The 25,068-nt window shown below is 38.7% G+C and overlaps 1 protein-coding gene across 1 annotated transcript in view; it reads left to right on the forward strand.

Moving 5' to 3' along the window:
- The window catches only part of GRID1 (glutamate ionotropic receptor delta type subunit 1), a 499,007-nt gene that overhangs the window by 424,330 nt on the left and 49,609 nt on the right, over positions 1-25,068 (forward strand). The window contains 4 exon segments of the mRNA XM_048310905.1: positions 18,875-18,976; positions 20,338-20,535; positions 22,456-22,780; positions 24,162-24,300. Of these exon segments, the coding sequence (XP_048166862.1) occupies positions 18,875-18,976; positions 20,338-20,535; positions 22,456-22,780; positions 24,162-24,300 (764 nt within the window).

Raw genomic sequence — 25,068 nt, forward strand, 5'->3', positions numbered from 1 at the left:
CTGAATAGTGGTGGAAGGAAGAACCTTGAAGAGGCTCTTTATTAGATATCTCATCAGAGACACAACTAACAGTATTTTGCCATGACATCTGGAGGGTGTTCTGGGAGGAACAAACAAATACTCCTCTCTTTCTAAAGGATTCTGTTGGGTTACTGAGCTGGTCAGCCTGTCAGGTGCATCAGCAGTAAGTGATGCTTCTGCTGACTGCCATCAAGGAAAATAAGCTGCGTGTCCCTGCTTGCCTGCCATCTCTTCTGTGCTGTGCAACTCTGTCTACTCAGCCCTTAGTGCCTTTCCTTTTGTCTTCCTCTGTCCATCTTCCTTCCACCTCCTGGCCTTCTCGCTCATTTTTTTCCTGGGCATTCCCCTCCTCTTGTCAACCTTCTGTGCCACTGCTCTGTGCAATTTAAACTGTGTCCATACAAACATTCACGTTCTCTCTTTTATGTCCATCCACTATGTAACATCATCAGGTGTAGCAGGTCCCCACAAACCTCCTGTCACCTTTTCTAGCTGTTTTTCTTTTAAAAGCTGTCATTTTCCACTGCTGTTTCTGCAGTAAATTAGTATTAAGTTTGTCGGCAAACCTTTCAAAGCAAGTGGTGTTTCTTTGTTGGGGGGTTTGTTTGTTTTTTTTTTTAAATATGCATTTATTTTATTTTACTCCTCACCTGGGAAACTCGTCTTATATCTCTTGATGAAGAATGCTCAATCTCCACTTCTGGGAAGCGACCCAAGTCTAGTGAACTGCACTGTCTTAGAAAAATGCCTCTAATGTTATTTCATAGGTGAAAATGTAGTTGAAATTTTACGCAGTGAACTATTTGATTATCAAGAGTATTCAGAATGAATATTGTAATATGAAACTTTAAAATTATCATGAAGAGTAGACAGGGAACCTGCAGGAGGAAGGCACATAATGTGCAACTAAGATTGAACCTGCAGAGTTGATGGCTTTTGTTCCAGCTGAAGGTGCCACATTTTTTCATTCTCTGCATTTATTCTTGTGTATTCGGGCCTTTTCTGATGTATGGATAGACATGGCCAGATCTTTATGGAGGGGAAAGTTGATAAACCCGATAATGTTACTGTTTAGGTTCAGCAAGAAGTCAGATAGGACCCAGAGATGTTGTCACTAAGCTACTCTTGGCACTTGTGTTTCCTCCTATAACTTCGCTTATGTCCCTCTCTTCTTTATCGTATACTTTACCATAGAGAAGAGGGTAAGCTGAACTCTGAACAATCTTGTTTTGAGTATCAGTACCTAAAACCTTCTATTTCTCCCAGAAAATGCATTTGATACGTCTTACGTTTTCCAACAAATATTTCCCTTCATAGATCCACGCAGAAAAAAAAGGGTGATAGTTATAAGAGCTTTCTGATTTGTCTCTTTAAAATTAGAAATGTGATGGCCTTATAACCATATTACTCTGGCATCTGGAGTCTCCAAAGCTTTTACTCACACTTGCTGGTGACATTGCAGTTGACGTTCGCAAACTAACTCATAAACCAGCTAACCTCATACACGAGGCATGAACGGAATGACTGCCAGTGCTTCTCTTTTATTTTGCTAAATTACTTCAGCCAATAAAGAAAAAAAATTATATGCTTTTTGAGCAAATTTTTGTTCTGTTAGGTGGCAGAAGTGTGAAATATGCAGATTTTTTCAGGCTTTGCCCAAAATGTGTTCTGCCATGTCTTTTGATTCAGTTTCAATATCACATGTTATTGAGTGCTGATCATCCTAACAGTGACATTTTCCTGGAATGTCACCTCCAGAAGATCTGTGGCCAACATCCTTGATTGCACAAACAAAGCTTGCTGACAGTAAAAAGGACTGAGCCTTGATAGCTGAGAAAACTTAATTAGTCAAGTAGACTGAAAGAGAACTTTTTAACATGGTGTTTAGAAAAAAATCACATCAATAAAATCAGCTGTAGTGATAGCTACAGTCGGCAGTTGGCAGTTTTTCATTGAAATGATATTCTGGTGGATAAAGCTGCACAAGAAAAACTTTTATTTTGGTAAAAAGATATTAAATTGAAATTTAGAATTTTTCAACTGGCCTGAAGGGTTTGACAAGATAATTTAAAAAACACCACAATATTGACCTGTTTTAATATCTTCTGCCTTGTATTGTGGGTCAGGTTCTCATATATTTCCTGTGCATGGTGGTCCTGAGGGACTGGAGTGCAACTGGAGGAATTTATTCAGTGGGATACACAATATGCTTAACAACTGGTGCAGAGAAAGAAATTGAGAACTAGGATTGCAGTGAATATAGAACAGGGAAATAGGTTTCAATACTGGAATGGATGAGATCTGCAAAGGATTTTTCCAAGGATTCCACTTTGTCAAAACATTTTCCTTGAATTAAAAATGTCTAAACAAAATGTTTTGACACTGCTCAACTTAGATTTTGCTCTGTGGAAAAGCAGCTCATTTTATGAGGAAATCAGACTTCCTGGTTTCTCGTATGGTAGCAGTTCTAGATTTTTCTCAAGTCCAGCCATCACACCTCCTTTAACTATATCCATGAATTAATGTAATGTTTCAGATGAGAGAATTTCTTGGGCTGCTTCTGGAAAGGCAAGCGTTCTCCTAGGGGAAGGATTCTATTGTAACAGTGGAATTGGTTCTGAAAGGGTTCTAGAACACCCATGTTTTGGGAAGGAGGCAGAAAGAGAAGGCATCAAAGTGATCATTTAAACATTCCTGCTTGCTTTCTTCCCCATTTGAGTGGTCCTGTGCAGCGTCGGTAAATCATTACGCCAGGAGTGCTCTAACTCAGAAGCATTTTACTAGTGAGCTGCTGGAACAAAGGAAGGCTATATTAAAGTATGCATTGGGGATTTTGGTTATTATAAATTGCATTCTTAGAAATCTCATTTAGAACCAGGAACTAAAATGATGTTGGAAGGCTCAAAGGATTAATTCTTTCTGAACAATAGACTGTCACTGATCACTCTGTAAAGTAATTATACTAAATTTAATTATAATACAAGTGCATTGTATGATAGTCATAGTGTGCCCAAAAGAGGGTTTGAAAAGGTGCCTCACAAGCATATGGCCTAGTTCTGGGAGCACAGTGGCAAATTACAGATGTTGTAATTGAGTACAACTTAATATCAGGCTTTCTTAATTAAAGGTTTGGGGTTGTATGGGGTGCATTCTGGCTGGCACACTTTGCTTTTCAACATCATCAGCATAATGGAACATATGAACTCTCCCCTTTTTATAGGTTCTGCTAAAAGCCCTTATGACTTCCAGTGGCATTAATGTACTTAAACCAATTCCGGTATCACTCTAGTAGTGAAACCAGGAGTAATCAAATTGTTACAGTAGTGGAAGAACAACTGCTCCTCATTCTGATATTTCAGCTGCAGGAACTGCACATATGTCAATATATCATATGCTGATGCTATTTCATAATAATCCTCTCATGAAAACCTAAGGCTTCTACTTCACCATTTCAGTCTCCTCTCCTCACTTTTCCATCCATCCTCCTGTTTGATTTGGACTAGTTATGGAAATATTCCCCCTTGAACTATAAAATGAAGCACTGCTCCTGTTTCCAATTCCACCCTGGTGGCAGGCTGGAGCCTAAGGCACTCCCTAAACTGAAGGAGCCACCTGGGTCACAGCCTTAACAGAACCAGTCCAAATTTAGCGTGGTGTTAAGATGCTTGGCCAGAATGCTTTCTTGGCAGTGACAGAAAGCTGTGTAAGTCATACATAAACAAATGAAGTGAGTGCCAATGCTTGGGAAGCAGTTCCACAGCTGGAATGGCATGGTGTGCAGTAAGCCTGAGAAGTTTCATGCTCACGTTGTGTTAGGGCAAGTATCCTGGGAGAAAGCTGACAAGATCTAGAGCAGATATCAGGAATTATGAGGCAGGAATGGTGGCAGTTAAAGGTAGATCCTGTCGGTTTGTGTTGCTACATAGAAGGTGTTGATTATGAAGCAACAAAAAGGGTTTGGACCACAGGTCAGCTCAAACAAAATGAGTGCAGATCTGTTGAAGTTCCTAAATATATTCACAGCAGGCTTCAATTTAGCTTTGCACTTCCATGGAAAAAGTTAAAAATAGAAAATCTGTGAAGAGCAAGAAAGCCAGTATAATATGCCTTCTTCTTTTCCTTTTTACCTTATTTCTTTCATATGCAGCTACTTTGTTACCTAGGAAGTCTGGTTAAAATACGGGTCTGGTGTTAGTCCTCTTACATCTATTTGGCTTAACAGTGTGATAGCCTGGAACACGTTAATAGCGAGTCTGCTGTGGCAATTTATTGAAATTGAAATGATTTGATCATTGAAATGATTATCAGATCCTAAGCCATATCTGCCAGAGACGGGAAGAGTGTCAGTTTATTTTATTGAAGAATATTGAATGTGAAATCTTGCGTCAGCTGTAGTGTCAGCACCTTGTCCAGCATCCACTAAGTGACCTTTATGTGCCTGTGAAGAAATCTGTGTTGATATGGCGGGCTGTTAGGAGGACAGGGGTGATGTGCTGGTGACTGTCATTGTTTGATGTGATTGCTGGTCTCTTAGTCTTGTGAGACTCCTTAACCAAAAGGTTCTGACATATTGCTGTGCAGCCCATTATACAAATAAGCTTTGGTTCTCTTTGATTTTCTGTGTGCACATGCAGCCTCTGTAATGTTGCCAGACTAACACAGCCCGAAGTCCTCATGAAAGTCATTAACATCAGATTTATTCACATTAACAGCAAACTCCTGTTTTGAGAGATCTAATATTCTTTCTCCTAACTGATGCAGCACCAATTCAAGACCAGGAGATTTGGCATAAGGAGATAGAAACATCCCAAAAGAACAAGTAACTAGGTTTAAAAACTATGAAAACTAGTTAGGAGTATTGAGAAAAATATTTTCAGCCCTGTAAGTTTTTTAAAATTGTAGCTCTCTGTAGTGACTGTGACATTTAGTACTGAAAGGCAATTTAAACTCACCCAGATTCTTATGAGGGATAGCTGCACATGCTTCTTTATGCGTACGTATATACTTATATATCTGTCTACATATATCATGTATATAATACATATATATTTAATGACAGCTGTGTTTCCTAAAGGAGAGATGAAGAAATGCCATTTTTATGACAGCCCTAGGTGAATGTGGGAAGGGGTATATTTTTACAGGAGTACATTTTAGCTGATTCATTTATGATCTTAGATTTAGCCTGTGTTGCTCAGCAGGGTGAAGGAAAGGTCACCCACTGGGGGAGCTATCTCTAATACGCCTTTTAAAGGACCTCCTGAAGAGTTGCATCTTGTCACTCTGGGATGCAGGGTCTGTGACCTGGGTACCCAAACCATCTTTCTTAGCCGGGCTTTTCAATATGTTCTGGATGAGAAACAGTCAAATCTTTCTCCCTTCCTGAATTCTAAAAGTGAGTGTGTACTTGTGCTGGTACCAGCCTGACAGCCCTCAGTGTAGGAGGCCTTCTTCTGCTTCTGAGCAATGAACAGATGTAGTTTTTTTATGGTCTGAGCTGCCAGTTCTGGAAGGACCTCAGTTACTGGAGTTTCTTCCCAGTCCTTGACCGTGACAATTTTGTAGGTCCATCAGAGCACAGATTCTCAACTGTCAACTTGGCAGTGCTAATTAGCAGCGTTTTATGAACATCTCCTGGGCTGATGTGATGATTGTATTTGTCACCCATTCGCTCATCCCTCCCGGCAGCTGCTGCAGTTTGAAGTCTGCAGTGAGGCTCATTGTCAGTCCCTAATGCAGGCCCTGAGAGTTCAGTAATGAGCAAGGTTTCACTCGAGTATCACGAGCTCCTAAGTTGATGGACAGCCAGCAGACTGTAGGGCCTTTGAGCAATCAGTGCTTGTCCCCAGCCTGCTTCAAAGCAGCTGGGTATATTTTGCCATGGAGATGTGGACAAACACACATAATTATTAACACACTGTTAATTTTGTTTCCTTAAATTAATTTGATTTTTGAGCAAAGTCTGTAGCCTTCAGACATTCTGGGATCTATAAGGCAATTCTATGAGTTACAAAAAAAATCCACATTGGCTGGACCACTTTTATAGGCCTGATGGACTTAATGGAAACAGAAACAGTGGAAATTCAGCAATTGCTGCAAATTCCCATTAACTTTATGAAAAGTTGCAGGCATCAATTACAAACAAATTGTTTTACTGTAGACCTAGTGAGAGGAGGGGGATTACTGCAGGCTCATAGTTCCTACTTTGTATGTACCACCTTCTGCTTGTGCAAGGGAAGGGATTTAGGAAGAGTTCCCAGCAAATACAATGGAGGGTGTTATCATTTTTTTCTAATAAATGAAAGTGCTTTTTTTCCCCCAAGAAACATTAAATAATTCTACATTTTACTGTGCATATAGTAGGTAAAATTTTATTTTCCATTTCCTAAGTATATATTATCTAAATGTATACAATTTCTGTTGGTGACATTTGCTTTCTACTTTCCTTGTTCAGCTGTTTCTGCATTTTAATGCTGAAATGCAGTGTTGAAGAATTTTAAGACACCTTTTCTAAGATCGTTTTAAAATATAGGCTTAATAATGCACTCAAACATTGCCTTTCCTAAGTCAGTTTTCCAATTTTCTATGGTCTGATTTTTAGTCTATAATTTGGATTGGGTTGGATTATTTGTGATTTTTATTTCTTTTCCCCTTTCAAAAAATTCATGGAAGAACTAGAAAAGATGTAAGAGGAAAAAGGGTGACTAGAGATATCAGATTGCTTCTATATGAAGAGACATACAGGCCACAATTTCTCGGCTCAGTGAGCAGACAAAAGGAGGGAGTGTGTCTAGGTGCTTAGGAAATAAAAGAGATTAAAAGATGAAATGGGAACAATTATTCATTTTTTCGCATAATGGAAACCTAGATGATACTTAATAAAATGAACTGGTAGGCGGCTTACAACCTATAGGAAGAAGTACAGTTTTGGAGACTGCCTGCTTATATTTTGAAATTCATTGCCACACAATGTGTGGAAGAGAGAAGTTTAAATGGACTCGGAAGACCTTAGGAAAATGAATGTCTGATGGGTCCACTGAGGAAATAGTCTTTATATTGCATTAAGGAGATATTTCTCACACTTTGAATTTCATGAGAGGGAATACTGATTTTTTCTTTAAATGTATAAATGGCTGGATAACAATCACCATAGCAACGGAAAGAATATCAGGTTAAGGCAGTAAGAAAGGGATTTAATGAATGTAACGTGTGTGGTTTTTTCCTCCTCAGATATGTTTGTGGTCATTCTTTGCCATATTTCCACATCCATATTTCTCTGAGGGCATTGCCCATTTTACCCGTAATTCTGCGTACAAATGCTCTGCTGTTCATTGTTGAAGAACCACCTGCCCTGCAGTGACCAAGAGCCATTTAGAGTGCAGGAATAAATCTTGTAATGTTTTAAGGTAGGGTGATCTTCAAATGAGGTCTGACCACCAGGTCATTCCCAGAGAGCTGCTGCCTTTCCCTCAGCAGAGATTCTGCTGCTTATCTGTGGCCCTGCATGGACCCAAAGTTTCTCTCCCTCCGCTGAGAAGTTTGGACCACGCATAAATCATGTCTTGTTTTCTAATCTGATCAGCTTTGACCTTTCTAGAAGCTTTTCTCAAGACTTGGAAAACAACAACGCATCAGGTGCTATATTAAATAAGCTCTGTAGTAATTACATAAACCTACTAAATTATTGAATCCTCCTAAACAAATGATGTAGGGCACTCTAATAAAGCTTCCTGGAGATCAGTTTTTATTTTTAAAGCTGCAATAAGGAATCTGAAAGGAGAGCCTTTAAGCATTACACATAGTACAAGTTGTATTTCTTACCTGCTTTTATTTCTTACCTTTGACTACTTTGCTGAAATTACCACATCCTTTCTACTGATGGAGTTTTGCTGGTACGTGGAGCTAGGGAAATGTATTTACAACTGTAATCTTTCTTATATACCCTATGTGCACTGTCTGTCACTGTGCAAAATTGCTCAGAAGTTCTGATTGTCCAGTATTTTTTTAAAAAGCTAAAAATTCTCCTGAATGTTGATTTGAAGCAGGGAAAAATGAAGTAGGGCAATAGGTAGTAAGCAAAAGGTTTGTAGACAGTAACATGGACAAATATTTTTCATGCTTACCACAGCTTCTGCATGAAGACTGTGCAAAGATGAGCTAAGTGTATTGTTATATTCCTTGTGAATACTTAGCAACTGGTACATAGTTTATATAAACTATAATATCTGTGGATCTGGTGTTTGTATATTCTCTGCTAATTGGCTTTGTGAGCAAGCTGATTTTATTTGCCTTACAAAACCTGTTCTATGTATGTAACAAAGCCCAAGGGATAAATATATTTTTGAAAGCTGTCTCAATATAGCTTGTTGTTAATTAAAACCATTAAATGCCTGTCATTACAGAGAAGAAAATTCATGTTTTCCTTGATACTATCTACAGTTCTTCTGTTTCTTGGAGAGGCAATTATCCATTACCTAACACCAAGTTATGGTTTTTTCACTCAGTGGCTTTTGTTGTAGAGGAAAAAAATCTGCAATTTGTTGAAGCCATTTTGTGTCACTTTCTATGAGAAGCAAGGATAAATATGAAGTCATATGGTAAAGATCAAAATAAGGGAAAGTTCAGTAAAAATGGAACTTTTAAATTTATTACAAGAATTTTCAGTGTTCCATTCATGTGGATGTAGATTCCAGTGCCAATAACCAGAGCTGGTCAAAATTCACTTGAAATCTTTAGCAGGGATTTTTACTGGGGGTTTTTACATGGGGTTTTTACTGATGCCAAGAGGGAGTACTAGCTTGTCTTAACAGCAATTCTGTTAATATATTATTAGTTTTTTAATTGTTTTTTTTTTTAAGTACCAATATTTCATCTAAGACTTTGACCTCTTTGTGTTTAAGTTTTGAATTTGGTTTATAAATTACATTTATGAATCCATCTATGAGGATATCTTTTTCTCTAGAACATTGTCCTTGCTATATCAAGGCCACCAAAATATCATGAGGTAATTAGATAATACCAATACTTACTTTTTCAATGAGTTTCTACAAAAAATTGCTCTTGATGTTGTGGAGCGTTTCAAAAGTGTCTGGAGTTTGAGAGAAGAGCAGTTTTCAATATAGGATTGAGAACTGGCTTGATAGGTGATACCCAGGAGTGGGTTGAACTTTGCTTTCATTCTGAGATGACTCAGTGCCTTTAACCAGAATCAGAAAGTGAATTCATGCTGGCCAAGCTTCAGAAGGTGAAAATCACAGCTGGTGAAATCACACCGTGGTCTGTGCCTCAGGAGCCAGGCTAGGAAAAGTTTTGTTGTTAGAACTGCAGAAATATGGATGGGTTTCTTGAATGTGAGACATCAAAAGCATTCAGCTCAGGAAATGTCCAAGAAATCCAGTGAAGAATTGCAAAAAAAAGAGCAATTTTGACACAACCCATTGTAGTGTGCCGATTAATTCCTACGTGCAGAGCTCTCGCATAAAAGGACTGGAAAAAATAGGTCCTGACAGCTGTCCAGCTGCACAAGCCTCTCGTGCTCTCCCTCCCAAGTAAAATCTCAGAACATCACAACAGGGAGTTATTTGGTTACTACACTCCACAGAGCAGGACAAGAACCTATAGGAAATCAACGTGAATTTATATTTGTTGTTAGATCCAACTTTTCAATGATGACTTTGTTTAGTTTACAAACAGTCTGCTGAGTTCACTATTGCATAAATAACGAGGATAGTTCTGCTCTCAGAAGCTAGTAATTGGCCACAAAAAAGCACTTGGAAGCTTTGAAAACAATCTGTTCTCTGTGTGAAATGGATTTGTTTCCATTTTACCTACACATGATGAGAAATGGTAAAGGGAATTGGTTCAGTTTTGCCCACAAGCACCTACTCTTGAGCTACCTGATGTTCAGTAATTTGCCATAGCATTCAGAGTATCCTTGGAGTCCAGGATGTGTTGGATCTCACTGGACAATGACGTTGTCTTTTAAACTGCAGGAAAAAGAAGAGGAGCTTGTTTGTCTTTCAAACCGGTAACCCAGTGGCAATGTTTTTTAGCCAGTTAACTTGTGACATCTGTTGAGGACTTTATACCTGGATTGGTCTAACTTTTATGATTACTTATCAGTTCTAATTTTATGCTTGGAGACTTGGTTGTTCATATCAAAGGGTAATTTACAATGCCCCTGGAAGTGCCTGATTCAGCAGTACCTTGGGTACTCACAGTTAATTTATTTGACCCTTAAAAGAATTGTGGTGATGCACACACGTCTTTTGCTATAGCAATGCTGCCATCTGATTCAGCAACAGCACTGTGGCACATTGTTTGTATCTTAATGCCTTGAAAAGTGACAAAAGTGCAGATGAACAGGGGTGGCAGGTTCCTGCCTGCTTTTCAAGAGAGAAGCCTGTGAGAGTCTAGTAGAAAATACCTCCAATTTGTTTTCAACACCTTCTTCGCCGCATTTTGATTTTATGTCAAGGAAATGAAATACAAAAATTTGGGGACAGAGTAATACTTCCCTGCACTTCATAAAGAAGCCATCAGAGGATAAGATTCTTGTTTATATTGTTTTCATCACTCTCATGATTGCTTCATTTAGTATTACATCTTTCTCAGTGTCTGTGTTGCTGCACTAATAGCATCAGCATGTTGCAGTCACTGCTCCTTCAAAGACTAGTATTAATTGAAGCAATTTATTCTAGAAGAGCTGAAGATGGCCTCTTTATACTTTTATATAATGAATTACAGAATACATTTATCTTGTCATGTCCTTTCAACTCCTTTTTCTGCCAAGTGTGGATTTGCTCCCCTGGCCGTGCGTTGCCCAGGCTCAGCACAGTAGAACACAGGTGTTTTCTGTGTTGCATAGAGGTCAGAGATGCTCACCAGCTATCACAAGATGTAAAGAGGAGCAACCCTGACCTGGTATCAATGCTCCTTCATTACCTGCCAGCACAATAATGTCTCATTCTGCCACATAATGGAGCACTGTCTTGTTTCAGCAAAAGAGATCATTCTCGTAATTTATGTCCATCAACGTAATATTAAATGTGATGTATGTGCAATATAAAGTATGTGGTGCTGATCCATTCCCAAGAGGTGTAAGAAGTCTGACACTGTGTTAATAAAACCTATAGGGTTACAGAAAACTATTGCTTCAATTCTGCATGAAACTTCTCAGTCACAATTCTGCAGAAAGCAGTATGTGAGAATACCTTGACTTCTTTAATATTAGTAGTAGAAGGCATAATGTGTCTAATTTTCATTTATGTTGTAGAGCTCTATTATATGTAAAATAGCTGGCTTTTAATAGTATGGTCATTACATTTAGTTGAATTGATCTTTGGCTAATGAAAAACATAAGGGAAAATATTTCCTCTCACATCAAAATATTTGATATTCTCTGCAATGAAGGACCATAAAAATAGTAGAGCAAGATACTGCTGAGTTATGGTAGGTGGGGTCAAAATTGTTAGCTGCAGTGAATGGCAGAATTCGTAGAGTAAGACCTGAAAAAATACACAGGCTTCTTGAGAATAAGGATATTAGTGCTGAAATAGCTCTACCAAAGCCTCTGTCCTCCGAAATTATCCCCACAGTTTTGGGTTAGCTAATGTAGTTTTCCCCCTCTAGGTTCTCCCTATTTATTATGTATTGTAAATGACATGGAGAGGGAGACTCTATATCCTAGACTCTAGTTATTCTCTAGATAATAGCAGTTAAATACTATAATTGATCTTAAACTGCAAAAATATACTTCTGATACTAATTTGCACTTTGTTTCAATGCAGTGTAATTTTTTGTATTTTGCATTGGTTTTGAGCTGTTTGAATTAATTTGAAATTTTTATTCCAACTTGTGTAAATTCTCCGCTTGTTGCTGTGCAGCTTCTTGCCAAAGTGCATTTTGTTGGCACAACTGGAGATTTGTTTTCTTAAATTCTAAATCAGAGTTTCATGGGACTATCTACACGGTGGGGACTCCGTTAGTGCTGCTTTTCTCTGTTAATTGTGAGCCCATTCCCTCACATGGCTTGAAGGGCATTATGCTGCTTCAAGGGCAGACTTCATGTGCCATCCTAGTCCTAGACATTTGCCATTTGTCTCGCTGGCTGCTCAGGCGAGCAGTGGTGTATATCTGTTTCCTTAGATATGTCAGTTCAGGTCAATTGCTCTTTCCTGCTCCAATCCCTCCTTCAGCGTTCTTGAACTTTCTCTATTTTCTATTCTAGGTCTATGCTCAATTAACTTTATAGAAGTGTGACTCTCGGGACCCAGTGGTGTTACGTAGGCTTGCGAAGTTAACGGTTGTAGGCTGGAACCTCAAATTGCTCCTGTGCGCTTTTGATGGAATTTCTCTCTGGGAGAGTTCTAGGAATGGCTTTGTTTCAGCAGTGGGTAATGGATTTTTCTTTTGGAGATGAAAGCAGCTAACGTTTTCAAGTATTCAGGAATTATGACATTCTTTGAAAAGACTACGCCAATACCTTTTAACTCTGTGGATAATATGCCCCTATACCAGCATTAAAGATGGCAATCTATCCACTCACCTGAGAAATGGCAAACTGAGGACGTCACAGGTTAAATCTTGCATGCTGGGACTTGTATGAAATTGTTCCATATAGGACAAAACCATCCTAATCACCTTTGGCTGGGATCCAGCATTATGTGGAAAAATTGTTTGGATCTGATATCTCTGGTGAATTCAAAAACCACCAGAGTGTTCTCTGATTTCCTTTATATATGTACTTCCTCAAATCCTAGATGTGCCAAGCCTTTCCCATGAAAAATTGTTTGGCTTAGAAATACGGAAAAAATCCCTGCCTTTTTATCTATTTCTCATTTTACAGTCTGCATTGAGAACGAATAAATGTTTCTAGGAAACAATTTGTATTTCAGGTGAAAGGGTCTCTGTAGATTACAAGAAGTTTGCAGCAGTAGTTCTGTTGCCTTATATCTAGTTTTGTTTCTAATTTTCCCATTTCTTACTTATCATTATCTTAAATATTCACAGTTGCATCTTTCATCCTTTTTGTATGAACTGAATTCTCCGTCACAGTAGTAGTTGTCCTGTTCTCCCTTGATATTCTTCCAGCATGCCCAACTCTTGTTAGACAGATGCTTAACACAGTGTTAAGGCTGTACATCCTTCTCAGCTGTGTTGTGGCTGCTCTGTTCAGCCTGTGCCATGAGATGTGGAGTCCAGGACCACACTGGTGCTTTTGAAGCAGTACCGTTTTACAAGCTCATCATCATTTACATCTCACCATCACCCTGCACAACTTGTTCATGAATTTCTGTGCTTTTTTCTTCAGTTGAAGTATCTCTATTTCCCATTTTTCTGTTCCATAAGTGTTCACTTCTACTTATGCAAGATGCATATTTTTGTGCCATGTCGGAGTTCTTACCACTCCCATTTCTTTTTCTAACTGCACTAGTCTGACATATTTTCAGTACTCCCCAGTTTTGAGATGTCTTTGCATCTTAGCCATTTTAATATTAGTAATTTCCTATTTCCTGTTCCAAAACGTAAAAAAGTTATTAAGTCAAGATCTTAATATTGACTTGCTCTAAGCTACACAGAACTTTTCTCCTCATCTTGATACATCATTCTTCATTGTTCCATAGAAGCTAATCTGTAAATCATGTGATATTGTCCTTATTCGGGAAACAAATTGCCCTAGTTGAGGGTTCATAAGACCTCATATCAAATAACACTAAAATTCAGATACAAGCATATTGTCCCCTTCATTTCAGCCACCTATGTACTGAAAAACTGCAGTACTATTGAAGAAGCAGTCAAGTGTTTCCAGAATGACTTGGTAATTTTTAGGTCTTACTGCCTCATGCTCTTTCTCCTGTGATTCTCTGGAGAAATTTTATTATCATTGATACAGCATCATAAATTTGCAAAAAAAATTGCACTAAAATGGGAAAAATTGGCATTCTTCTCCCTGAATATCTTGAATTCTTAAAGGCCCATTAAAGCATCAACAGCCATCTATGTCCTTCACTGTCCTGCACACAAAACCAGGGTCCTCTTGGAGAAGCAGCAGTGATGAGGCTCTCTCTCTTTCATTTTTGTAACTTTATGCAGCTTTCCATGATGTCCCTGTCCTTCTCTGACCTTTTATCAAATAGATACAATCCTTACGGTGCCACTTAATGGCAAACTGAGATTCTTGAGCATTGAACAGGATGGCATAAAATTTTCACCCAAAAGATTGGGAGTTTATGTATCAATTGAGACTTGGTTCTTAATCCTCTGCTTCACAGTTTTAACATGTTTTGGAGTGTGGCTATGGGTGCACAAGTATTCCAGTCACACTGCAATTATTTGGAAGCAAGATACATTTTTAATACAAACAAATGCAAAATATCAGAATAGAATATCCAGATGTAGATGACTGGCTGGTATTTCACTGCAAACAGGGTTGAGTTATGCTGGACCACAGAATGTATCTTAAATCAGTTCATCTGGTGATCTTGTCCAGTATCTTATCCCTATATTGACTATAAGCTTGTGTTTTCGAGTAGAAATGTTAGAATATTCCTAATAATTATGTAGCTCTGATGGAAATGAATTGCGTCAGTGTTTGGATTTGCTTGCGAGTAAGAGATTTAATACCTTTTCTGTTTCTGAATCATGTTTTATATTACTGTGGATTACACGAATGCGAAAGAGTTTTTAACTACTACTACTACTACTACTACTACTACTACTGCTACTACTAATTCAAACTGTTAGTCCTACTACTACCTTGTTGTGAATGGCAGCAAATTCTGTAGATTACTGTTATACTGCATTTGAAAAGGAATTGTGGACTTAAATTTGGTTTAGCATTTAAATGAATTTCCTTTTATTCCTTAGAACTGCAACAGAGGAGTGTCCAATTTACTCCATTTATTTAATGGCCTGCTCCCTTATTTCATGATTGTCTCCTGTAAACGTTAATTTTCTTGTTTATGTGTTGTTTTATTAATCAGGTTCTCTTAAAATCTTCTTTTAGCCATGTTGCAAGGCTTGCAAAGGGAATGAGGCACCAACATGTAAAATACATGTACATGGTACAAGGACACCATACTTGACATAAATTCTGTTGACTTCAAGCTTAAGAAACAAGTTGTCATTGAACTGCAATCTGTTTGAGTCCAATTTTAATCTAAAAGCATTTTTAGACTGTGAGTGGCATAGATTAACTTATTTAACTCCATGGACAGAACAGCTTTCGTATTCACAGATAATGTGCTCTGGTTGATGTGGGTGTCTTTGTCTCCTGGTGTGAGAACTGCCTGTCTTGCACTCTTTTCATTTTCCTCTCTCTTAGAAGTTTTTCAGATTTCAAGTCAGAGGTTCCCAAATTCACTTTCTTTGGATAGTGTAACCTTAGTTCCATAGAAGTCACCCAATCAAAGTTTTTGGGTTTTGGTAAAATAGAAGATGTATACTCTGGATAGATGGTAACCATTTCAAACATTAATATACTTCTGCTGAAAATTATCTTTTTTAATTTCTTATGCGAATCATGTTTTCCCTGAAAAGTAGATCATGTTTAGGATGGTGTCATACTTAAAATGGTGTTAGATAGCAGTGACATGCATTATTTGGACAGTAACTACTGCATCATGAACTAAAATAGTGTAGATAATCACATTCAATACTGTGATAGAAACATTAAACACTTTATTTGCTAATGTCTGTTTTCAACTGAATTTACTAGCAGTTTAGGATAATTTGCATCTCCATTTGGTTGAGCCTGTGACAGACATTTGTTTTGCTTGTGTTTTGAGTAAGTGTCTTTGTTTCATCCTGCATTGCTTGTGGAGGGTGAAAACAATGTTAAAATTGTGATTTTTCTCTCTCCGAACCTTTCCTTGCAGTTCTAGTTGAAAATGCAATAAATATTGACAAAAATTGGAAGCATGTTTTGAATCAGAATTTTCCAACAAATTACTTTTTTGTCTGAATTCCACATTTGTTTCCTCTGGGTAGTCTTTACTGGATGATTTAGCTTCTGCTCTATGGCTAGAACTAGAGGATTCCCAGCAACAGGGCTGTTTTAGAAAGAGAAGCTGGAAGCTTTAAACTGAAAATCTTTCATAAAGTAGCTGATTTCAAAACTTGAACTCACATAACCAGGTGACTTGAGAATCAAAAAATCGCACCCAGACTGCTATTAAATACATGTTCCAGAGACCATTGATTTTTTTTTTTTAAACACATCCTGCAAGTGCTGATTCTGCAAGCAGTTGTTTCTCATAATCAGATCTACAAGCCCTTTATCTCCTATCAGCTGATGGCTGTGCTATAACCTTTGGCTCCAGACTTCTGGTAGGAAATTTGTACGTATTTCTACAAAGAATGAAACTCTAATGGCCTAACACCATTACTCATGGTGTGTAACAGTGCTGGAAATTAGTTTCTCAGGAGCTGATCATGACAGGTCAGCTGTCACAAGTTGATACACATATCTGTAAATACATCAGTCCTATAAGCAAAATTCTGTCTGCAAGACGTAGAAGATAAAATTGGCACAGTTCTTAACAAATGAAGTGTTCCAACGCACAAGGATGCACAGGGAAAATCCCTTCGGGAAATGGTTTCCCTTATGTTCCGTTCATGATTTTTATCTGTACAGTTTGCTTCTAAGAGACTGGAATGTTTGTGCCTCCATAGAGAACACTCTGGTGTACTGTTCTGAAGCAAAATATGCTCCTTCTCCTTGCACTTACCCCTGCTGCATGAAAGAAGAATCTTTGCCTGCTCCTTTTGAAAAAAAAGAATAAATTTATGGGTTTGCACTGTCTTGTCTCCAGTATATTTTGGAACCCTTCGAGGTAGTGCAGAATGTGAAACATAGGGTATTCAAGAAGTCTACGGCCCTTATATGAAATCAGATTTTGAAAGGTGTGGGAGAAGGAATTGATATGTCAGTCCACCAGTGGTGAAGAAATAACGTGAATGTATTACATTTCCCATTTTTTAATGACTATTTAATCATCACCTGTAGATTTTGCAAGCCATTTTTGCAAAAATATTAATCATATGCCTAGGACAAGGGAAGAAGGCTTAAACAGTGAGCTTTCTTTACAGATTTGAGACACAACAGATACTACACACACCTACACTGATCTTTGAAGTCTGTTGAACCATGCTGATTTATGTCAAAGGAAAGATTTGTCCATTTGGTTTGGCGGTAGCAAGGGCTGAGGAACATCTGGACATGTTTCGGAACAAGCATCTAAATTCAAATTCAAAAGATACCATGGCTACAGGTATTTATCTGCCTGTGTTGCTACAGCCACTGGATGTGCAGACACTCCTCTGTCACTCTAACCTGCCATCACAGGAGGACAGTGTGCAATCTGAGACATTTTAGCTCCCAGGAGTGTCATTAGAAAGCTGAATATTATTCATTCATTCTCCTCCTCCATCCTCCAGGTCATCTGGATGAGAGGAGGAGTACCTTAAGTCTTTCCTCTCCTGTGTCTCAGCTTTCAAGGTTTAGTGACTATGGAATAATTTTCATCATTTGTGATAGTTGCTGAATATTCACTGAGTGTCTTGTTTTTTTCTAGTTCCCTGTTTATCAGTTTAGTGCAACAAAACAAAAATAAAACTATACAGCTCTCTTCCATCACATTTTATTTGTTGATTTGATTTGTGAGGCTTCAGGATAAAGCTGAAGTCATAGAAATAAATCATGTAAGACATCTACCCATGGGCGTTTTCATTGAAATAAGTTCTTTCCAACAAGATTTTGACTTGTTACATGAAAATTAGCTTCTGGCAGGAGGAATCCATATTTCACAGATCTTGGACTGTGTTTAGTTTCTACAGGGCATGCCTTCAGCTAACAACATTGCTTCCAAATATGTGAGCATAGTATTGGTGTTTAAGAGTAGAGCTGAAAAGAAGAAGAAGGAAACACTTTCTACTTGGTACTATTGATGTCTCTTCTGAGCAAAATGACACTGTGGATTCTGTTTGAAGGCAAAAAGAGTGTCTGACTGCTGCTGCTGCTGCTCAGGAGCATATTTAGTTTGAATAATCCAAAGGTCACTTAAGATTGACTTTTCTATTGAACCTGCTCTATTGAATTGGACTGTATTTCTCTTCAGAAAATGCAGTAAATTTGATTTTTAAAATGATACATTTAATTGGAAAATAAAATATTTCGATGTAGTGTCCCAGGGAGATATCCTGAAAATGTGCATCTGGGTGCATCTGGTAGATGCTTGAAGTAGTGGTAGATATGAGATAGTTGTTCATCAGGAGCCTGGGAGCTCAAGAGGCTGTTACTGTTTTAGAGATGAGGTAGAAGTAGGGCAACAAAGAAAATAGGACTTAAGATAGGAGTTGAAAAAAATACGTGTTGAGACAGTTTGACAGTGTAGAACCTGTGTCAAGAATTTATGAGTGTAGGTGAGCTAAAACACTGTGGAAACAAGGTTGGTCTTTGATAAACATAGGGAATTATTTGAAAATAGACAGGAATCTGAGCAGAGAGAGAAATCTGGGATAGTGCCACCACAGGTAATCCTGAGGACTCTCAGGCAATATAAACTTACTGAAGAGACATGTAATCTCAGAACGAACTGAGTGAGGTAATATGACAAATACTACAGATAATAGAGCATTTATATTGCATGCATCAATGAAAATACATTCAGGCAAGGTACTTGTTTATGTCTGTCCTCTGAATTGCACTAATTCTGATTCTACACTGAAAACAGCCGCACACCACTCAGCCTCTCTGTATCAGCTCTGGATTGGGTCAAGCTGCTGTTAAATGTTTTGTAAATGCTAAAGATTGCTGCCTGGCAGTGCTTCAGACTCTCTGTACTTTCTGTTCCAGTTGGCGACGTGGGACTCTGAGAAAGGACTGAACGGCAGCCTCCAAGAGCGACGTCTGGGCAACGACTTACAAGGAGTGACACTCAAAGTGGTGACTGTGTTGGTATGATCCTTTCTGAGTTCAGGAAACAAAATGCTCAAAATAAAAAGGATCTGACTGAATATTTTGGGCACTTCCCTCAGTGTTTTCCCCTATCATTTTCAGTTCTGTATTTTTAGATGATCAGTTACATAAGCAAAGAAGATCGATGATGGCCTTTTATTATTTTATGTGAAGCTGTGCAGTGTCAGTGATAGAGAGCATTTGTTTGTTTGCTTATGCTGTTTTTCTGCATTGTAATTCCTAGCAGGCATCAAACCAGCACAGGGCCTGAGTGCACAGGGGTGTATTCCAGATACCATGCTCCAGCTTGGATAGGCAGTTTTCAGCATTTCATGGATTTTAAGATCAGATGGGCCAATTATGATAATCTAATCTTGGCTCTTGTACACTGCAGGCTGTAAAATTTAATCAAGTGTTTCCTGCATCAAGCTCATAAATTCCCATTGAGATAAACTATATCTTTTAGAATGGTGTCATCTTTCCAAAAAAATCATTACGCTTTTGGAATTACTCTCTGTAAGACTCTGGAGTGGTAAAGAGCTCCTCTCAGGCAAGTGCTACATTAGGGGCAAATTGGGGCAAATTAGGGCTTGAATGCATTCCTGGCTAAGGTATTGTTACCTGCAGATTGCAGAATATGAGGTCTTTTTTTGTTTGTTTTTAATTCTCTTTTTCTGAATCATGGTACTAATAGGGAGTACCTAAGAGTACCTATGTACATGAAAGCACTCCCTCCAGCCCCCAGTTTTCTTTCCTCAATTTATGCTGTTGCTGGTGTGAGAGGTGAGCAGATCCCTTCTGTGACAGGCTAAAAAGGCAGCCAACTGCAGTGGCCATGCCACCAACATCCCTGGGATTCCCCTGCAGACCCATCCCCAGCAGAAAACATACCACAAAATGCTGCATTTCCTTGGTCCCAAAACAGACTTCTGAAATTAAAATACTCCAGAAACCAGTACCCGTGAAGGTTATTCTCTGAATTTTCAAAATTTTAAATGTTCACAAAATTGCTGTGGTTTTAGCTTGTGTTTCAGTATGTTTCCTGGATAAAAGATTAGGCCTTGTATGTAAAAGATGGCTTTCTAAATCTGGGGTTGAATTTCTTCTGGAGTCTTTGCCTCGTCTCAAGAACTATGGAAAAACCAAGGCTATGAATAGGGCTCAAGTGCTGAGGCAGTGGTGCCTGGTTGGGAAGCTTCACAGTATCCCACGTGACCTACAATTTTTGCCTCAGAAGGTTATGAGTGTCTCAAAATTTGCTCCAAGTTGTCCAGAATTAACTCAGAAAACACCCTTTTGCTCAGAGAAGCAAACTAAAAATCTTGTTTCAAGTGTCAGTTAAGATACTGTTTTGTTCTCAGGAAGAACCTTTTGTGATGGTGGCAGAGAACATCCTTGGGCAGCCAAAACGATATAAAGGATTTTCCATTGACGTCCTGGATGCACTGGCCAAGAATTTGGGCTTCAAGTATGAGATATATCAAGCCCCTGATGGCAAATATGGACACCAGCTCCAAAACAGCTCCTGGAATGGCATGATCGGAGAACTCATCAATAAGGTACACAGAGAAGAAGTTGCATTTAAAAAACTTAAAAGAGAATGAATTAGGATGAAGGCAGCAGTGCAGAATGCTTCTGAGCTATGGATGGTTTGAGTGTGATATAAACTGCAATTTAAGACCCTGTATACAGGATAGGAACTAGACAATCTCTTGTTTTATTTGCTTCCAGCTGCTCTCAACATAAATTATATTGGTGTAAATCTAAGTGTTTACATTGCTATAAGAGTAGAGGTCATGTTTGTGTGTGTGAGGAAATGACTATAGAAAATAGAGAAAAAATAAAATATTCTCCATAAAATATTAACTACTAGTATTTTATTTTTGTCATTATGTCTTTGAAACTTTTTTGTAGATGGGACCTTATTTCTGTCATTGTGTGACAATGTATTTGATAATGATCCATGAGTAATGATAATGAGTTTGACACCCAAACAGGAAAAGCAGCCCTAGTAACAGGGGATCAGAATTTAGACTGGTCTCAAGATCATTCATTCATTTAAAACAGAGAGGACCAAATTTCTTAATTAAAGTATGACAAATCCAGGAGTAAGTTAATTGAACTCTGTTTAAGTAAATGGGTAGAGTTTGTAGGTTAGAATCTCCCAGAGAATTAAATAAGTGTATTTTGTTCATGTTCTCACAATCTGACATGGAACAAGTGTTAATCAAGAAGAAGAGTCAAAGGAATTAATATCTCATGTTGCTGCTTTTTGTAGAAAAGCTTACTCTTCTGCAGTGGAGTTACTAGTGAAAGTGAAAGCTTTCTCATTATCTAGTTAGCAGGCGGATCAGTGTCTGTAAGGAGATGTTTAGGAAGAAATAGAAGCAATTAAAGCAATAGCAAACATGTGTGTGATAATGGGATGATCTTGGTTGGCACCAGGGAACATAAAGAATTTTTAACTTATTTTGCATTGACATAAACTGTTTGAATTTCATTGATTTAAAAATAAGGTAAGAAATTCTGTTAAATTTCTTTGGAAATTGCTTTCTTTGAAGCAATAAAGTATCTATTATTGTATTTTTTAGATGGTATTTCTGCTACCATTTGTTCCACAGACTCTAAAGGATTTCAAAGCAAACCTCCCTCATCTAATATTTGTTTTACATTCCCAACACAATTAGAGATAGGAAATGGAATGTATATTCTGGTTTTTTTTAAGAGAACTCTTTTTATTAAGACAGAAAATATTGAAAATCTAATTGAAGCTCTTCAAAAGCTTTGGGAATCTTATTTATTAACTCCTATCTTACCCTGCATCAAGTGTACATACTCTTTAAGGATTATCTACATGCAAAACCTACTTGTTTTAAATATTGAAGTCAAAGCAGTTTCAGGAACAAAGTTGCCTATGTGCATTCTTCCTGTTACGAGCTTTTTCCATCACTTTATTCATTTTAAAAAATAAACAAAATCTTCTCCCCAGCTGTCATATGAAATCTCTTCATGAATATGGAAAGTTGGCAATTCTGCAGGGAGAAAAACAAACATTAGCTCTTCCCACCCTGCTATCAAATACACAAGCTAAGTAAATGGTGTTTCTTTATTGCTTACAGTGCACTGGGTTAATATGGTTTGGAGCTTTAGGCCTCCTTTGGAAAAGAAGCGAGGGATAAAGGTTAACAAGCTGCCCTTCTTCCAGAAAGGAGTCAAGGTCATGCTTTCTGTTCAAGAGTACCTTGACAGGTTGTGTTTCATTGCTCTTCTTTAGACCAGTGCAATTAACTAATGTTTTCATGGTGAAAACTGATTCTGGTTTTATTTTTAGACAATTTATATAAATGCATCTAAATGTGTTAAGTTACAGAAAGAAATGCATGGAGTCACTTGGTTCTTAAAAAGCTTCTCCTTAAGGCTCTCACAGCCCAAACTCCTGGTGGCAGGGAGCGATGTGATGCGTTGTGTTTGCCTTGCAGAGGGCAGACCTGGCCATCTCAGCCATCACCATAACACCCGAACGGGAGAGCGTGGTGGACTTCAGCAAGCGCTACATGGACTATTCCGTGGGGATCTTGATCAAAAAGCCCGAGGAGAAAATCAACATCTTCTCTCTCTTTGCTCCTTTCGACTTCGCGGTGTGGGCCTGCATTGCGGCGGCCATCCCGATTGTTGGGGTGCTGATCTTTGTGCTGAACCGGATCCAGGCAGTGCGGGCGCAGAGCGCGGCCCAGCCGAGCCCCTCGGTGTCCTCCACCCTGCACAGCGCCATCTGGGTGGTGTACGGGGCCTTTGTCCAGCAAGGTACTCACCCCTCCCCAGCACCACTGGCGGCCTCCAGAAAGCTCTGCCTTGGGGGGAGCGGGTCAGGACAGGTCAGTCCTGCCCAGGATGGGCTAAAGGTGAAAGAGAAGGCCCATATGGGGAGGTAATGTGTTTTATTAGCCCAGCTGATCAAAAGTGAGAAAGGTAGGCAAGTTTGGAGGTTTATGTCTTTTTTTATGCCTTTTCTCTCTCGCAGTAACTCCAGAAAAAGCACTAGCAGGCTTTTCCTCTTTGGGAAAATTGTTACACTAGAGATAAACTCCAGTGCTGCCTGGTACAGAATTGCAACACTTCTCCAGCTCTGAAACTAGCACCCTTTTAATTGTTTCAATTTAATTTATAAATAGAAATAGAAATGTATATGTTTTTGAACTCACGTGAGACAGTTCATCTCTTGGTTGTTTGAACTGAGTATGTAACTAACTTTACACTCAGGAATCTCTAAGCATTGGACTAATCCTACTGAATTCAGTAGGACTGCTGCCATTAACAAAATTACTTTTGTAACTAATTGTTTACAAAATCTACCCGTGCAGTTTTGCTGCCATATCTATAATGTTAGTTGTATTCTTGGAAGGCAGGTTGTATTGAATGCTGATATATGGATAAGTTGTTAACTTTTTTCTTTTTTTTCTCATTGTGATTGTAAGTTTCTAAAGCTTCAGCTGGAAAATCCATCCTATTGCTGTGAAACTTGGTCCCTCATCTCATTAAGGTGGCAGCCCTGATGGGTTTAAGTGCAGTAAGATATAATCAGCACAAACATATGCTGAAGTAACTAGGACCAGCTCTATGCTAAGGTTTAGTCTCCAACAATGCTCAAGCATAACTCTTCTTGAAGACTGCTGGAAAGAAATCTTTGCATGATTTGAAATCTTGTAAAGAGTAACAAGTAATGACACTAATGCTTCAGTCTTTGCAGATTTAAATACAGCAAAGATAGCACACAAACCATTAGGCATTTCCGTGGGGCTTTTTTTCCAATTCTAAAAGGGTAATTGAAAACAGAATATTACAATATTCTGAGCACTGTAATGATTTAATTCCTGCATATTCGTTGTGCTTCACCATTCAACTTTATTTAAAACATTTTTCATGTTCTTTAGATTGATCCTCAATAATTCTCAAGGGAAATATTTTGGAAGATGATTTTGTAGAACACTGTCTGGGGCAAGAGGTTGACTGGCGAAAATACTTGCGCATTATCAGCCTTGACAGAAGCAGTGCTTTTCCCACAGTGAAAGGGCAGACTGAAGGGGAAGCAGAGAGGAACTCCAACAAAGTTTAACATTACAGGGCACAGGGGGTGATTGTAAATAGGAGCTGCTGAGAGACCCTATTTTCCTCTGTTTATTTGCAGGGGGTGAATCCACTGTCAATTCTGTGGCGATGCGCATTGTAATGGGAAGCTGGTGGCTCTTCACTCTCATTGTGTGCTCTTCCTACACAGCGAATTTAGCAGCATTTCTCACAGTATCAAGGATGGATAATCCCATAAGGTAAGAGTCTCTTCTTAACACAAAGCTGGAAACCTGGATTTCACAGGAAGGTATTATCCATTTGCGCACTCATTCTTGCAAGAAGGAGATAACTCTCTAATAAAATACTCTGCTTATTTGCAGTGGCTGTTTTTCTCTGCTCTCCCCTTCTTCACCTTCACTCCAACAGCCCCCAAGCAGTTTTGATGGGGGGAACAATGGCACTTTAATTCTGTATTTTTCCAGAAGACAGGTCTTTCATGTCCTACTGGTTGGGTGGTTGTAATTTGTGTGTGTGTAACTTGGGGGTTTTTTCAGCAAATTTAAAGGCTAAAGGCTTTCACTTTTTTTCTGACAAGATGAGGACAAAATTTTCACCTTCACACTGGTGTGGAGTACTGGGAGGGTCACTGGCCTTTCACACCCAGTGCTGACCAGGTTAGAGCCTGATAGCTCATGTTTGATGTGATGGGGATGGAGTGGAGCAGTGGCAGTGCAACACAGGCTCTCCTCCTAGAAAGTGCTGAGCCAAGGAGTTCAGGTGTTAGAGGGTGACACAGTTAAGCTGCTGCTCTCATTTAGGATTGCATTGGGAAGACTGGCACTGAATGTTTGTGCTCACTTCCTGAAACAGAAGAATTGTCACTGAGGTGAGGCGGGCACTTGAAAAAATGCTTTTGCCTTCTCTGTGATTTCTGCACAGGAGGACATAAGTGCATTTCTTCTAAACATGAGTTCAACAGAATTTCCAATTTTTAGCTTGTCAATGTGTACTTGCAGGTAATGTAA

The sequence above is a fragment of the Corvus hawaiiensis genome, chromosome 8 (assembly GCF_020740725.1).
Source record: "Corvus hawaiiensis isolate bCorHaw1 chromosome 8, bCorHaw1.pri.cur, whole genome shotgun sequence".
Classification (NCBI taxonomy): domain Eukaryota; kingdom Metazoa; phylum Chordata; class Aves; order Passeriformes; family Corvidae; genus Corvus; species Corvus hawaiiensis.